The sequence below is a fragment of the Miniopterus schreibersii genome (genome assembly GCF_964146895.1).
Source record: "Miniopterus schreibersii genome assembly, chromosome: 13".
Taxonomy (NCBI): domain Eukaryota; kingdom Metazoa; phylum Chordata; class Mammalia; order Chiroptera; family Miniopteridae; genus Miniopterus; species Miniopterus schreibersii.
The window spans coordinates 54,961,077-54,978,504 of record NC_138113.1 but is presented as its reverse complement, the minus strand read 5'-3'; the positions used below and the strand labels follow the sequence as shown (position 1 = coordinate 54,978,504).

At 39.0% G+C, this 17,428-nt stretch overlaps 1 protein-coding gene across 2 annotated transcripts in view; it reads left to right on the top strand.

Annotated features, from left to right (window-relative positions):
• Positions 1-17,428, top strand: part of MGAT4A (alpha-1,3-mannosyl-glycoprotein 4-beta-N-acetylglucosaminyltransferase A) — a 90,750-nt gene that overhangs the window by 30,947 nt on the left and 42,375 nt on the right. For both annotated transcript variants that reach the window (XM_081155966.1, XM_081155965.1), the window contains exons 3-4: positions 13,211-13,375; positions 15,432-15,572. In XM_081155966.1, the coding sequence (XP_081012092.1) occupies positions 13,211-13,375; positions 15,432-15,572 (306 nt within the window). The remainder of the gene's footprint in view (positions 1-13,210; positions 13,376-15,431; positions 15,573-17,428) is intronic.

Below are 17,428 nucleotides of genomic sequence, written 5' to 3'. Positions count from 1 at the left end.
TTTACTCCATTATGTGCTCTTGCCTCCTTTGTCAAATATTAATTGGACACAAAGATGTGGGCTGATTTCTGGACTGTGTGTTCTGTTCCATTGATCTATGTGCCCATTCTAATGGCAGTACCATGCTGTTTTGATTGCAGTGACCTGGTAGCATAGTTTGATATCTGGTGGTGTGATACCTCCAACTTTGTTCTTCTTTCTCAAGATTGTTGAGGCTCTTTGGGGTCTTTTGGTTCCATGTAAATTTTTGGAATATTTATTCTGGATCTGTGAACTATGCTATTGTTATTTTAATAGGAATTGTGTTGAATCTGTAGATTGCTTTGGGTAGTATGGACATTTTAATGTGGTTAATTCTTTCAATCCATGAACATGGTATATGCTTTTACTTATTTGTATCTTCCTCAATTTCTTTCTTTAATGTTTTATAGTTTTCCAGGTATAGGTCTTTTACTTGCTTGGTTAAATTTATTCCTAGGTACCTTATTTTTTTCGTTGCAGTAGAAAATGGTCTTGTTTCCTTAGTTTCTCTTTCTGATAGTTCATTATTGGTGTATAAAAATGCCACTGATTTCTGAATGTTGATTTTGTATCCTGCTTCTTTGCCAAATTCATTTTTAGATCTGGTAGTTTTTTGGTGGAGTTTTTAAGGTTTTCTGTGTACATTATTGTGTCATCTACGAATAATGACAGTTCTACTTCCTCCTTTCCAATTTGGATGCCTTTTATTTCTTCTTCTTGTCTGATCGCTGTGGCTAAGATTTCCAGTACTATGTTGAATAAGAGTGGTGAAAGTGAACATCCCTGTCTTATTCCTTATCTTAAGGGAAACACTTTTCGTTTTTCCCCCCATTGAGTATGATGTTGGCTGTAGGTTTTTCATGTATGGCCTTTATTATGTTGAGGTATGATCCCTCTATTCCCACTTTGCTGAGAGTTTTTATCATAAATGGGTGCTGGATTTTATCCATTACTTTTTCTGCATCTATTGATACGATCATGTGATTTTAAAATTTCATTTTATGTGATGTATCACATTTATTGACTTGTGAATATTGTACTAACCTTGCATCCCAGGAGTAAATCCCACTTGATCATGGTGTATGATCTTTTTAATGTATTGCTGGATCCAATTTGCTAATATTTTGTTGAGGATTTTAGCATCTATGGTCATCAGAATATTGGCCTATAATTTTCTTTCTTTGGTAGTGTATCTCATTTTGGAATTAGGATAATGCTGGCTGTGTAAAAAGAAAGTCCTCCTTTTGAATTTTTTTGAATAGTTTGAGGAGGATAGGTGTTAGTTCTTCTTTGAATGTTTGGTATAATCTGCTTTGAAGCAGTTCTGTCTACGACTTTTCGTTAGCTGGAAGTTTTTGTGTGTTTTTTATTACTGCTTCAATTTCATTAGCTGTAATCAATTTGTTCAGGTTTTCTGATTCTTCCTGATTGAGTTTTGGAAGGTTGTACATTTCTAAGTATTTTTCCATTTCACCTAGGTTGTCCAATTTTTTTGCATATAGTTGTTCATAGTATTTTCTTATAATTCTTTATATTTCTGTGATGTCAGTTGTTGCTTCTCTTTTATTTCTGATTTTATTTATTTTGGTCCTGCCTCTTTTTTTCTTCTTGAGTCTGGTTAAAGGTTTATCAATCTTGTTTTATCTTTTCAAATATACAGCTCTTGGTTTCATTGACCTTTTGTATTGTTTGTTTGTTTTGTTTTTTTTTTAGTTTCTATGTTACTTATTTATACTCTGATCTGTATTATTTCCTTCGTTTTACTTACTCTGGGCTTTGTTTGTTGTTCTGTTTCTAGTTCTTTCAGTTGTAGGGTTAGATTGTTTGAGATTTTTCCTGAAGTAGGCCAGTAGTGCTATGAACTTCCCTCTCAGGACAGCTTTCTCTGTGTTCCATAGAGTCTGGGTTGTTGTATGTTCATTTTCATTTGTTTCCAGGTATTTTTTTTATTTCTTCCTTGATCTCATTTGTCACTCATTTATTTAATAACATGCTGTTTAGCCTCCATGTGTTTCAATGTTTTTGAGGGTTTTTTAAATTTTAGTTGCTTTCTAGTTTCATGTCATTGTGATCCGAGAAGACGATTGGTATGATTTCAGTCTTCTTGAATTTGACAAGACTTATTTTGTGTTCTAACATGTGGTCCATATTTGAGAATATTCCACGTGCACTTGAGAAGAATATATATTCTGGCACTATGGGATGAAATGTTCTGTAAATATCAATTAAATCCGCCTGATCTAGTGTGTCATTTAAGGCCTCTCTTTTTTTGCTGATATTTTTTATTGGGAAAATCTATCCAGTGATAACAGTGGAGTGTTAAAATCCCCTACTATGACTGTATTGCTGTCAGTTGCTCCCTTAAAGTTCACCAAGATTTTCTTTATATGTTTAGGTGCTCCTGTATTGGGCACATACATGTTTACAGGGTTATATCCTCTTGTATTGATCCCTTTAGTATTATGTAATGATATTTGTCTCTTGTTACGGCTTTTGTTTTGAAGTCTTTTTTGTCTGATATAAGTATTGCTACCCCAGGTTTTTTTTTCATTTCCATTTGCATGGAATATTTTTTTCTATCACCTCTCTTTCAGCCTGTGTAAGTCTTTTGTTCTGAGATGGACTCTTGTTGACAGCATATATATGGGTCATGTTTTCTTATTCATTCAGCTACCCTGTGTCTCTTGATTGGAGCATTTAATCCATTTACATTTGAGGTTATTATTGATAGGTACTGTTTATTGCCTTTTTTTCCTTTGTACCTATGTTCCTCTCTCTCTCTGTTTCTTCTTCTTAAAGCAGTCCCTTTAACATTTCTTGCAATGCTGGTTTGGTGGTAATGAACTCCTGTAGCCTTTATTTGTCTGGGAAGCTCTTTATTTCGCTTTTGATTTTAAATGATAGCTTTGCTGGATAGCATAGTCTTGGTTTCAGATCCTTGCTTTTCATTACTTTGAATACTTCATCTCAATCCCTTCTGCCTGAGGTGTTCTGTTCATGTTGAGAATCAGCTGACAGATTTTTGGTCCTCCCTTGTATGTAACTAACTGTATCTTACTGTCTTTAAGATTCTCTCTTTGTCTTTAACCATGGCCATTTTAATTATGCCGTGTCTTGGTTTGCGTTTCTTTGTGTTCATCTTGATTGTGCTTCCTAAACTTATATGACTTTTTCCTTCACCAGGTTAGGGAATTATTCTCTCACTATTTCTTCAAATGGGTTCTCTGTCCCTTTCTTCTTCTGCTTCAACCCATATGATGTGAATGTTGTTATGTTTTAGTTGTACCTAAGTGCCCATAAACTATCCTCATTCTTTTTCATTCATTTTTCTTTTTGCGTCTCTGATTGGGTGTTATCTCTGCCTGGTCTTCCAAGTTGCTGATTCAATCCTCTGCTTCATCCAACCTATTTTTTGGGGGGTATGAAAGTACTTTTTTTGAAGGAGTGGTACAAATGAAATAAATAAATGGATGATTTGGTACAAGTTATAGAAAAGGTAAAGGTAACTCCAACATGCATGTACTGCTTTGGTGACCAAGGAAGTCACCCCGTGGCTTTGGGAAGCCAGTCTAAGGCTTAACTGTCATCAGTCTCTCCCTGGTTGTGCCTGTCAAAGAGATGTGCCATGGCAGTTTCAGCAGCCTCTACCCTGCACAAGTTGATTATGTGGTAACCCAATTCTTTGATGGATTCGCCTGCTCATTTAGGTAGTGAGTCACAATGAAGCCTCACAAATGAGGGTCATTTTTGTCAGTGGCCAGTTTGTGCAAGTCTAGTAGTGTCTGATTCACACTTTTTTCTAAGTGTAATGTACACTCCATTGCATTCAGCCTATTCTCCCAGTTGTCATGATCTGGTTTCTTGATATTCTGAGGGAAGATTTGTCCACCTCATTGGTTCTGCAGCTTCAATCAGTTTCTCGGCATGTTCTCTGTCTTCATGAGATCGGTGATGAAAATGCAGTCAAAGTAGTAAGACATGGACAGGTAAACGTAGAAAGTGTAGAACTCCAGGTTGATCTGGTGGTTGATGGTGGCCTCTGAATCCTGATGGTAGTTTTGGCACACCTATAAGGTGGACACGGTTGTCACTGTCATGGTGGGCAGTTAAAGGGAGGCAGCTGTATGGTGCTGTAGCAGTGGTGGGGGCCTTGCGGCTGTCCAAGGGCATTGTGAGGAGGTGGCAGAAGGCTGGGTCTTGGTGGCTGGCTGGGATGGGACAAGCGCCAGGTTCCATCTAAGCATGTTGAAGCTGGAAGCCACGGCTACTCTCTGTGAAGAATGTCATCCAACCTATTTTTCATTCCTTCCAGTGTATTCTTAATGTCAGATATGGTATTCTTCATTTCCGACTGGTTCTTTTTCATGGTTTCTATGTCTTTTTTCATGTTGTTGTAGTTCTCACTAAGTTTCTTGAGCATCCTTATTTTCTTTGACCTCTATATCTGATAAATTGCTTGCCTCCATTTCACTTAGCTCTTTTTCTGGAGACTCCTCCTGTTCTTTCATTTGGGGCCTGTTATTTTTGTCTCACAATTTTGGCTGTCTCTTTGTGTTTGTTTCTATGTATTAGATAAAACTGTTGTAACTCCCAGTTTTAGTAGCGTAGCCTTATGTAGAAGGTGTTGTGTGGGACCAAGTGGTGTAGTCTCCTTGGCCTCCTGAGCTAGGAAGGTCTGTTGTGTGGGTTATGTGTGCCCTCCTGTTGTAATTGGGTCTAGATTGCTGTTGGCTTGTTTGTGGGTGGGATCAACCCTCAGGCTGGCCGACTGTGAGGCTCAACCACGACCACGGCATGCAAGCTGCTGTGCAGGTTCAGTTTTGAGGTGTCTCGCTGGGCTCAGTGGCACAATCTTCCAGATCACCTGAGCTCCGTGCTCCCAGGGTGTTTCTCGTGGGTTATGTGCATCCCCTCTTGTAGTTGAGGCTTCAGTGCTCTTGGCCCTTTCATGGATGCCAGGGATGCCCTCTAAGGTTCCGGCAGGTATCAGTTACTGATACCTGCCGGAACCCCTTTTTGGGTGTGTTGCTGTGTAGCCAGTTGGGTTGAGGTCTGGTGTGGTCTGAAGCTCACCACTGGTTGTGTTAGTTCTGGGTCCACTTTTTGTGGAGTTCAGGTACAGGTTGCTGTCACATTTTGAGTGTAACCAACCTTGGACTACCTGTATGTAGTAACCATGCTCTTCACTATTTGTGTCTATACCTACTGGACCTGAGTGTGAGTCGTAGGGGCCAATCTGTGTAAAAGGGTTGGCTTCTTCCAGCTTAGAGCTGGGGGCAGATCTATAAAAGGACCAAGGCTCCCTGAGGTTGGCCTTCACTGGTCAGCTACTCCACCTCCCCTTGAGACTGCCTGGTCTCCCTCCAGAGCCTTCTGAAGAGAGCCCAACTAGCTGAGATAGGGCTAGTAGGACCTCTGTACTTGGGGATCATGCAGTCAGACATTCAGTGAGTGCAAAGTAGCCCTTGCTTGAAAGCCAAACCCCTCAGTCTCTGCCAGCCTTCCCCTCTGCAGGACCAAGCTCAGCTGCACTGGGCTTAGGGGAATAGATCAAAAGAGTTTCCCATTGAGGATGATGCCAGCCTAGCCCTCAGGATGGGGCTAAGCACTTCATCCTGGTCCCAGACAATAGCCTCTGAGGGTCTTATAGTTTTAATGTCCCTGCTTTGAGTGCTCTTTCTTCCCCCCATAGCACTTCACCCAGCGGGAGTATCTGGGACTTGGCAGGGCTGATCTAAACAATCTCCCTTAGGGAGGAGTGCCCACAACCTGTAGAAGAGGGGCAGGCACTTCTTCCCCTTCCTGGGTAGTGCAGGCTGAACTCACAGGGGGGCTTGGATTTGCCTTCTCCGCAGTATAGCCACACAGCCCAGCACTGTCCCATCTGGCTCTCAAGACAGAAGCCTCCCCAGGAGACACAGTCTAAAAATTTCAGCTCTATATGGCTACCTGGTCTCCCACACCATGGAACCAAGCAGGATGGGGCCGAAGGGCATCCCTGTGTGACACTGTGATTTCTCCGCACAGCTGGTCTCAGCAGGGGAGGTCTGAAAGTCTCAGCTCCACTCGGGCTCCAAACCCAGCAGGTTGGGACCAAAAGACCAGCTCCCCCCACACCATCAAACTCAGCAGGATGGGCTGAAGGACAGTCCTGCACATGTGCCCCTGGAACACAGCCTGTGGTGCAGGCGAGCCTGGGGTGCCAGCTTGTGTGCTCAATGTTGGGGAGACCAGCTCTTTCTCCAGGCCACACAGTTTAGTCACTGCCTAGGTCTCTACCAAAAACCGCCCCAGTAGAAGGCCCCTTAACGTCACTGCTGTGTTTAACCAGCAGACCCCTCCACAGGACATGAGTATGGCCCTGTGGCCTCTCCAGCATTTGGTGTCTGTAGTGAACTCCCCAGGCTGATATTATAAAAGTGCTTAAAGCATTTTAAGAGTGCTTATTTAACTTGAAGAGTGCTCTTTCCCTAAGAGGGTGTGGTCCGAGTCTCCCAGGCTGACTGAATCCCCACTTATTGCCATCACCAGATGCTTCCTGGTCTCCTCTTCTTGTTACTCTGGGTTGGGGATCCCTACGTGGGGTTGAGACCCTACGCTATGTGTGGAAGGGGTACTGCAGCTGCAGTATCTCTCTAGTTTCTCAGCCTCTGCACCTGCATGAGGGAGCTATCCCTTTCTGCATCTCCGCCCTTCTTACCAGTCTCTATGTGGCTTCTTTTGTACTCCTTGGTTATAATATTTCAGATCTGCTAGCCTTCAGTTGGTTTTTCAGGTTGATTGCTCTGTAATTTAGCTGTAAATCCAGTTTGGGGCTGAGAGCAAGTGGGCACAGCTTCTAGCTACTTTGCAGCCATCTTGGAATCTATTTTAAAAGTGTCAAATGAAGAAATGAAGAGTTATTAACAAGGATTGTACAAATAACTTTTCTATACATTTCTCCTCTTTTGAACATTTTGCATCTGTCTTTCTATCTACCTATAGATTTTTCTTTTCTGGACTATTTGAAAGTAAATTACAGAAATCATGCCTTTTTACCCCCAAATAATTTAATGTTTACTTCCTGAGAACAAGGAATTTTCTTACATTATTATAGTACAGTAAGTCCTCACCTTAATGTTGTTGACTTTAAACAGTTTTACTATAGGCTTATTGATGTAAACAAGAGTTAAGGTCCTACAGCATATGTCTGTATATCAGTTAGCCTGTGGTAAAATTGCTTTCCTTATATATGTCATTTTGCTTAAAGTTGCAGCTTCCAAGAACCTATTGATGACATTAAGAGAGGACTTACTGTACAAGTGTCAAATTTTGGAATTTTAACATTGGGGCAATGTTAGCTACTCTATAATCTATATTCTATTATTATTTCCAGTAATGTTCTTTATAGCATTTAAGTTTTTCTGGTCTAGGATCCAACCCAACCCAGAATTGTGCTTTGTATTTAGTTGTCATGTTTCCTTCAGTCTCATAATTTCAGGCAATTCCTAAATATTTGACTTTGATGACCTTGACATTTAAGTACAAGGTTTTTGTTTTGTACATTGGCTCTCAATTACTTCAGGAGGCACCTGATGTCTGTTCCATTGTTGCTGAGATGAACTTTGATCACTTGATTAAGATGATTATCTGCCAGATTTCTCCTTGGTAAATTAATAAGTACTTTGTAGGAGGATACTTTGAGATTATATATATATTTTGTTCCTCATCAAACTTTTACCTGCTTGTTTTAGCATCCATTTTTGGTTCTTGCCTGAGTCAGTTATTGCTACGATAGTTGCAAAATGGTTATTTTCTGACATTCATCATTCCTGTGTTTATTAGTTGGCATACTACTGTAAGAAACATATTTCCCTCATCTGAAATTTTTTATTTATTATTGATGTGGACTCATGGATTCTTATTTTATTCAATAGGTTATAATCTATTGTCATCAATATTTGTTTTGCTACTTAAATTATCCCAAATTTGGTCATTCGGAACGCCTCAGGTACCTTCCTGTGCCCTTTTGATAAGTCCTGTCTTTTTATAAAATAACATTTTCTTAACACAGAACACTTCAGGTTCATCTTAAAGTTTCTTCTCCAAAGAGTTCCAATTTTTTTTAGGGCGGATAATGTTTAGAAACTACTCTGTCAGCACTGTTGTAAGTGTTAAGGAGACAATTTTATCTTGCTCATGTAAAGAGGTAAGAACTCACAGTACACTCATGCTAATTTTGACACAGTCTGCTTGGCGGAATTGGCCTTTGTCCATACTATCTGGATATGGCAGTCAATACTGTTTTAATTTCTATAGCCTTTTGGTATGTTCTGATCTTAGAGCAAGTTTTACTTATTTCTAGATTTATTTATTTTTTGTCCCTTTAAAAACATTCTTCTAGATTGATTTTAAAATAACATGTTAAAAGTCAAGTTTGAAAAAAAATTTTGTTATTTTTAAAGGTATTAAATTAAATTTATTGTTTAGCTTAGGGTAGAATTTATCTTTTTTCTGTTACAGGCTTCAGTAAAGGGCTTGTAGTTTTCATCACATAAATCTCATATGTCTCTTGTTATAATTGTTACAGTTTTGTTATACAGTTGATCCTTGAACAACATGGGTTTGAACAGCCCAGGTCCACTTACATGCAGATTTTTTCAATAAATACAGTAATATATTTTCTCTTCCTTTTGATTTTTAAATAACATTTTCTTTTCTCCAGCTTACTTTATTGTAAGAATACAGTATATAATACATAGTGTACAAAATATGTGCTAATTGACTGTTTATGTAAGGCTTCTGGTCCAACAGTAAGCTATTAGTGTAGTCAGCCCTCTATATCTGTGGATTCCCAACTGTGGATCAAAAATACTGTTTTCAATCTGCAGTTGGTTGTATCTGCAGGTGCAAAACCCATGGATACGAAGGGCCAACTGTAGTTAAGGTTTTGGGGAGTCAAAAGGTATACATGGAGTTTCCACTCTGTGTGGGGTCAGCACCCCTAACCCTGATTGTGTTCAAAGTAATCACTAATTGCTTATAGTTTTGTGTTTGTAAATAGTATCTTTTAATGATTCTTTTATGATGAATTTACACATATGGAAAAGTGCCTAAACCATGAATATATACTACTGAATTTTATTTAACCACTACCCAGCTCAATTAATAGAACTTTTCTGGTACCCTGAAACTCCCTGTTGGCCCTTGCCTAATCACAACCCCCCTTCTCCTTCCTTCACTCCTAAAGCCAGCAAATTAAGGGGAATACAGCTGCTTACATGACTTTCATTATTCAGTGTAGGGAAGCATGACAGTTAAGCAGGAAAGTCTTTATTTTCCTGCCACAGAATTCTGAAGAAATATTTACTGTGTGGGCCTTTATGTGACGAACAAGAACAGTATACTTGACTCTTTTTAAGACTAGCTTTATGAAATATGCAGATTCATTTTTCATAAGTTTGTTTCTTATTGAGTCTATGATAGAATAAAGTAGAGATTATAATTAAATTTTTAGAAATGTCTTTCTAAGGCATGTTTAATTTAGGTGTCAAAATAGTAGCCTTGAATTATCTAGCTTGATACAGAAGTTGAAAATCATTGTTCCCGTTTCTCTTAGTTTAATGAGGTTGTGAAAATTGCTGATACCACTGCCATAGCCTCAACCACCTTTCAGCACTGGTGATCAAGATAAAGGAATGTTTTTTCTTCTAGCATCGTTTAGATTTTGGTGTCTGATTCTGTCCTTGGACATCTTCTTACTGTGCACTTTGTCTTTGAGCTGTCTCCAACTGTTGTTTCAGTTCCTATGTTTATCCCCATAAAAATCTACATGTATTTCCCAGACCTGGTTTTCCTGACCTGTGATTCTCTCAATTTAAAATGAATGGCTTTTAAATAGGGCCATCTTACCTTTGCCTGATTAAATTTTTAGGGATCAAGAATTTGAAGTCTGGCCTATGGAAATCTTTGCAGAATAGGAAGTACAGAGGAAACATTTATCCCATGGAAATGAATAATTATGCTATAAAAGAGGTTATATTCATTATGTTATTAGATATATTATCAATGTCAGTGCCTCATATCTCTTTTTTCTTTATGCATCTTTATAGTTGTACTTTTTGAGAAATGTATTATTCTTAAAGTGTTAATTTTAAAAACATTCTTTTTAAAATTTATCTTTATTGTTGAAACTATTACAGGTATCCCATTTTTTCCCCCCATTGACCCCCTCCACCTCAGTACCACCCTCTCCCCAGGTCTCCACCCCATTATTGTCTATGTCCATGGGTTATGCATATATGCATATAACTTCTTTGGTTAGTCTCTTCCCACCCTCCATCCTCCTTCCCCCTTCCCCCTTCCTCCTTCCCTCTGAGATATGACAGTCTCTTGCATGCTTCAGTGTCTCTGGTTCTATTTAGCTTGTGAGATTCCTACGTTCATTAGTATCTTCTTAAAGAAGACCCTTCAACATTTGTAGTACTGGTTTGGTGGTGATGAACTCCTTTAGCTTTTTCTTATCTGAGAAGCTCTTTATCTGACCTTCAGTTCTAAATGATAGCTTTGCTGGGTAGAGTAATCTTAGCCGTAGGTTCTTGCTTTTCATCACTTTGAGTATTTCTTGCCACTCCCTTTGGCCCGCAAAGTTTCTGTTGAGAAATCCGGTGACAGTCTTATGGGAGCTCCCTTGTAGGTAACTAATTGCTTTTCTCTTGCTGCTTTTAAGATTCTCTTTGTCTTTAACCTTTGGCATTTTAATTATGATGTGTCTTACTGTGGGACTCTTTGGGTTCCTCTCGTTTGGGACTCTCTGTGCTTCCTGGACTTGTAAGTCTGTTTCTTTCACCAGGTAGGGGAAGTTTTCTGTTATTTTTTTTCCAAATAGGTTTTCAATTTCTTGCTCTTTCTTCTCCTCCTGGCATCCCCATAATGCGAATGTTGGGTTACTTGAAGTTGTCCCAGAGACTCTAAACTATCTTTATATTTCCGGATTCTTTTTTCTTTTTGCTCTTCTGGTTGGGTGTTTTTTGCTTCCTCATATAAGAAATTGCTGATTTGATTCCCGGCATCCTCTACTCTACTGTTGATTCCATGTAAATTATTCTTCATTTCAGATCGTGTAGCCTTCATTTCTGATTGGTACTTTATTATGTCATTGATGACCTCACTAGTTTCCTTAGTAGTCTTACTAAGATCTTTGAGCATCCTTATAACCATTATTCTTTTTTCTTTTTAATATATCTTTGTTGATTTCAGAGAGAGGAAGGGAGAGGGAGAGAGAGAGAAAGAAACATAAATGATGAGAGAGTAGTCATTGTTGATCGGCTGCCTCCTGCACTCCCCTGACTGGGGATCCAGCCCACAACCTAGGTATGTGCCCTGACTAGGAATCAAACCACGATCTCTGGATCCTAGGTCAATGCTCAACCACTGAGCCCCTCCCCGCCGTGCTATAACCATTATTCTGACTCTGAATCTAGTAGCTTGCTTGGTTTTATTTCATTTAGATCCTTTTCTGGAGATTTCTTGGGTTCTTTCCTTTGTGACATGTTTCTTTGCCTCCACATTTTGGCTACTTCCTGGTGTTTGTTTCTATGTATTAGGAAGATTTGCTTTGTCTCCTGGAATTTGTAGAGTGGCTTTGTGTAGTAGGTGTCCTGTAGGGTCCATTGGTTCAGCCTCCCCAGTCACCTAAGCTGGACCTTCTAGATGCTCCCCTGTGTGGGCTGTGTGCATTGTCCTGTTGTAGTTGAGCCTTGGTTGCTGTTTGTGTATGGGAGGAATTGACCCCCATGCCAGTCGGCTGTGAGGACCAGCTGCAACTACAGCCAAAGAGCTGCTATGCTGGAGACACCCTTATGGAGCAGGATTTACTTCAGTGGCGGTTTGGTGTTCACTGAGTCCACCCCTTGAGTGTGTCACTCATGGATGTGGTAGGGTTGTAATTTAGCGTGGTTGAGTCTGACCACCAAGTGCACTGTCTCTGGGGCCTCCCAAGAGGTGCAAAGTTAGCCTCTTCCTGTGCCTTGCCCAGGGCCACCCAGCATGAGCTACACAGCAAACTTAGATGGCTGCTACTTGGGCCTGTCTTGGCTGGACAGGAGAGGCCAAGCTATGAACCAGTGCAAGCTGCCACTAGTTCCAGGCCTGGGGCCACTTATCCAGATGTATGGGGCTCACTGAGGCCTGCTGCTGCTTGTTTGAGAGATTTTAGGAAAGTCCTAAGCATAAGGCTAGAGAGGTCACTTGCATAGAAAAACCACTAGAAATGGCTTGGACGAGCTTGCAAGTAGGGAGCGGTGGGGTCTCTGGGAATCACCAGGGTGGGGCCAAAAGTGTGAGTCAGGTTGATGGAGTTTCAGAGAAGCACCTGCCTGTTGGCTCTGTGCAGGGAAAGCTCACCAAAGGAGCAATGGCCTCTGCATGCTCCTCTGTCTGGCAGAAAGCTGCCCCTCCAGCTCTCACCCTGATTTCAGGCAAGTTAGTTCCTCCTTGAATGTCCCAGGTTCCCTTCAAGCTACTATCCAGCACTGGAGCTCAGAGGGAGCACGTCTGAGTGAGTCCATGGGCCCTTTAAGAAGAGCTGCCAGAGACTCCTGCAGCCTCCGAGTCCCTCAGCCACAATCCCTGCTAGTTTTCACAGCTCAAAGTTGTGGGGCTTCTCTTCTTGGCCCTGGAACCCTGGGCTGGGAGCCTGGTGTGGGGCTGGGACCCCTCACTCCTCTGGGAAACCACCACCACTGAGATATCCCTCCCAGTTTTAAACCTCAGCGCCTGGGTGTGGTCCTGCAGATTCAGCCCCGATTCGCGGCTCTGTCCCTCCTACCGGTCTTGATGCTTTTTCACTTCCCTGGTTGTAGGACTTCTGTTCAGCTAGATTTCAGGAGGTTCTGAGCGATGGTGGTTCTGTATTTTAGTTGTAATTTTGATGTGGTTGTGGGAGGCGGTGGGTACCGCAACTACCTATGGCGCCAGCTTGTCCATCCTCCAATTTTAAAAACTTTTGTCTTTTTTTCCCTATCTTTTAATTTCCGAAGTACTATGGAGAAAGTACTTATTCTCACAGATATTAAGAGCATACTTAGTGGTGCCTTGTTATCTAACTTATCAAGAATCCTTTTTATTTTTAGTTCTGTATCAGTTCTCTTTTATGTTGTTTTATTATTATTATTTTAGAAATACACTAATAATTTTTGTTTGCTTCTAGAAAAACTGATTGCTTATCAACGAGAATTTCTTGCTTTGAAAGAACGTCTTCGAATAGCTGAACGTAGAATCTCTCAGCGCTCTTCTGAATTAAGTGCCGTTGTACAGCAGTTCAGGCGTGTAGGAGCAGAAACAAATGGAAAAGACACATTGACTAACTTTTCAGGTACCAATTATTTTTCTTGTTTTATAAAAATTATATTTTCAGAGGCTTATGGAAAATATTTTATTTGAATTTTGTATAGATTAGCTTATCCGCCAACATTTGTTACCCTTTTCAGAGAAAAAAAATCTCCACAGGAAACTTTGTATTATGGTAAACTATAGAGCAGTTTTTATTAATTGATTTTCAGAGAGTAATAATGGATTAAATTCCAGTTGTGTAAATTTCATTGACAATAATGTTTTTATGTTTTAAAAATGATATTCAAAATGAGGTCAAAATTCAACTTTGCATTTATATGTGTTTATGTTGTGACTTTTGTCGACTTCAAATGGACTCTGGAGAATCTTTGAGCTCTTTGAAGCAATTAATGCTCTTAGATCTGACATAAGAAAAGAATATAAAGTTTTAGAGATACTTGACTTTTTTTCTCTCTGAGAACTTCTGGTCAGAATAAGATAAGTGCCAGTCATCTCTCTGTTTCTGTGACGTTGTTTTTCTAATATTAAATCGATATGTGTATAATCAGTTGCCTTCAAATTTACATACTATTTAAAGATTAATATGCTTTTTACTTAGCATCGTTTGTTGTAATCCTTTACCATTAATTCCTCTTGTCTTGAGATTTATTACCTTACCTTATTTTTATTTTTATTCTGTTCTTTTAATATATCTTTATTGATTTCAGAGAGAGGAAAGGAGAGGAAGAGAGAGAGAGAGAGAGAAACATCAGTGATGAGAGAGTCATTGATTGGCTGCCTCCTACACGCCCCGACTGGGGATTGAGCCGGCAACCCAAGCATGTGCCCTGACTGGAAATCACACCCTGGATCACCTGGATCCTAGGTCGACGCTCAACCCCTGAGCCACGCCCGGCTGGGCCTTACCTTATTTTTGAAGTTTTATGCTTATCATTTCCCCTCCTGATTATGAAATTGTATTATGGCACAGTAACATTTAAAATTATGGAATGGTAACGCAGCCAGAGTGGCTCAGTTGATTGAGCATTGTTTTGTGCACTGAAATGTTGCTAGTTTGATTCTTGCTGGTTTGATTCAGGGCACATACCTGGGTTGTGTGGGTTTAGGCCCTGGTCGGGTCATATATGGAAGGCAATCAATCAGTGTTTCTCACATCGATATCTCTCTCTCTCTCTCCCCCACCTTCTCTCTCTCTCTCTCTCTCTCTCTCTCTCTCTCTCTCTCCTCCCCCCCCTTTCCTCTCTCTAAGCATGTCCTCAAGTGAGGATTAATAATAATAAAATTATGGAATGGTATAAATAATAAAAAGAAATTATCCATAAACCTTTACCAAGTGATTTCTGTTAACATCTTTTTGTTTTTGTCTAGTCTCTTTTTCATGAGTATTTTTCTTCAAAATTGTGATTGTGGGTTATAGCCTGATTTTTACCCTTGAAATTATGTTGTTAGCATTTACTGTGTCTTTGAATGTTCTTCAAAAATACCATTTCTAATGGCTGTATAACTTGTCAACTAGTCATATACTATAATATATTAAACATTTTAAAATAATTAGGTAAATAGAATTTTCTGAGTGGTTTTTTACCCCAGTTTATAGCTCTGTGATGAACATCTTTGCATATAAATCAATCACATTTCTGGTAGCCCTTAAATTATTTTCATTAGGTTATGACTTTCTTAAAAACAGGATTTATGTTTTGACAACTTTTGATTTCTAAACAACACGGCACAGTAGCTGCATCAAAATAGATAGTCACTAAATATTCATTGAATGCATAAAAGTTAAATTCCTAAAAGGGAAGTTATTGAATAATAGGACGGAGATATGTTAGGGTTTTTGATGTTGTCCTGAATAGCTGAAACATTTACCACATTATCACCAAAATTTAATATCATTATTTAATTTGCTTGCAAAAGTGTCCCTTTCATTTTAAATGGGGATTTCATTCACCAGAGTATCAAATTAGGAAAGAATGTTCTTTAGTTCTAGTTTTCATAAATTTTACTACTGTATTTGTAAAAGCTGCAACTTCTATAAGTAAGGTGTCTTGTGTGATAATTATACTTCTGTGTTTCAGATAATACCCTAAAGCTATTAAAGGAGTTAACAAGCAAAAAATCTCTTCAAGTGCCAAATATTTATTATCATTTGCCTCATTTATTGCAAAATGAAGGAAGCCTTCAACCTGCTGTGCATATTGGTAATGGAAGAACAGGAGGTATGTTTATTTTGTTTCTTTTTGTGGTTGTACTGCTGGTCTTAATTTGTGTCTTGGAGTATTACATTGACTGTTAGCAGTCTGGTAGGTCAAAGAATAAAAGTTATTTTTCTGTGCACAGTAACTTAGGACTTATTCTAAAGTTCATATTGAAAGAAGTTGGACGTTTTTTCCATAGACCAAATTAAGAGAGCTGAAAAGGATCATGAGAAATCTAGTTCAAGCCCCATCTCTAGGGAGAAAAATGTTTAAACTTTTGTCATTTTTAATTTTAAATATTAAAATTCACATCCAGACCCTCCCACATTTGCAGAGGCAGGCTGCTATTTTCCAGAGGCGGTAACTCTTAAAATAGCATGTTCAGACTATGATTTAAGAAATATTTTTTAGAAGGTACTGGATTACAAAAACTAACAAGATGTATAGCATTCTCAAAAGTATTTTTTTAGAACACTGATCATTAGTTATTTCTTTTAATAATTACTGTTTAGGTAAGATGCCTTAGCCATTTAGTGCATTTGTTGCTTTAGACTTCATTAATCTTATTAAAAGAATACCAAATACCAAAGGAAAGTACAAGTGTCTTTAAAGTCATTTAAAACTTTAGAATTACTAACAGATTATTTTATAGCAGTGTTTTTATTCTATGAATGTGACATTCTCTCTCTTCCTTTTGAAGATTACTGTTCTATCCCATTGGTTTATAACTTTATCCATCTTAAATACAATGACATATTGGTCAACCGGCTTTCCAGTAGTTAACATTCTTATTAAGATGACACTGTTTTTGAGAGAGAGAAAAAGCAGACAGCTCGGAAAAAAAAGAAGAAAACCCTCACATTTACTAAAAAAATAATCTTTCCTCCCAAACCCTTAAGGCAATGGTTCTTAACACTTTTAGAGTCACAGAACCCTTTGGATAGCCTAGGAAAAGTGTCCAACTTCTACTTTAAAAATGTACCTAGAAAAAGTAATTTTGTATGTAATTTCTGGAATTTTGTGGAACCTTAAAATCTATTTAGGGGCTTTCTATTGAGAACTTCTGTTTTTTAGATCAAAGAAAAACTGCTTCTTGCTAAAAATTCTGTTCTTCAGTGGTCATACTGATTAAGGAACAATACTCAGACCACCTAAGCTAAGCCTTTCTAAGGCTGAAGAGGGAGCATTGTGCTCCAGGCAGCCACTTCCCCTCCAGAAAGGGGCTAGAATTCTCACATCCAGAATGAAAAACTGTCATCCCATTCCACCCCCCCCACATCCAGATCTTCCCACAACATTTGCAGAGACAGGTCGCAGTACATAGCCATGGCAATGACAGTGGGTAAAAGGGCATCTTGTACAGCTAGGGTTTGCAAATAGTTAAGAAAATTGACATCGTGAATGACTTAATAGTCAATAAAATGATTTTGTAGGGTAATTATAATATAATTTAAAAATAAATATATTTTTAATTTTTATTTATTAATTTTAGGGGGGCGGGGAGAGAGAGAAAGAGAGACATCGATTTATTGTTTCACTTATTTATGCATTCATTGGTTGCCTCTTGTGTGTGCCCTGCCTGGGAATCGAACCCACAACCTTGGCCTGTTGGGACAATACTCTAAACAACTGAACTCCCCAGCTAGGGCCAAAAATAATATATTTTTAGAGGGAAGAGAGAGGTCAACTCATAACTGATTATTATAAAAGGATCAGCTAGAAATCTTTGTGTTTTTATTTAATGATTATTTTTAAAATTTTCACATAAATGAATTGATAAGCAGAGTAGACACAGCTGAGGGTCAAATTAGTGATCAGAAAGATTGAGCTGTGTGGTTCTTCTAGACTCCAGCATAAAAGGCACAATGAACTGGGGC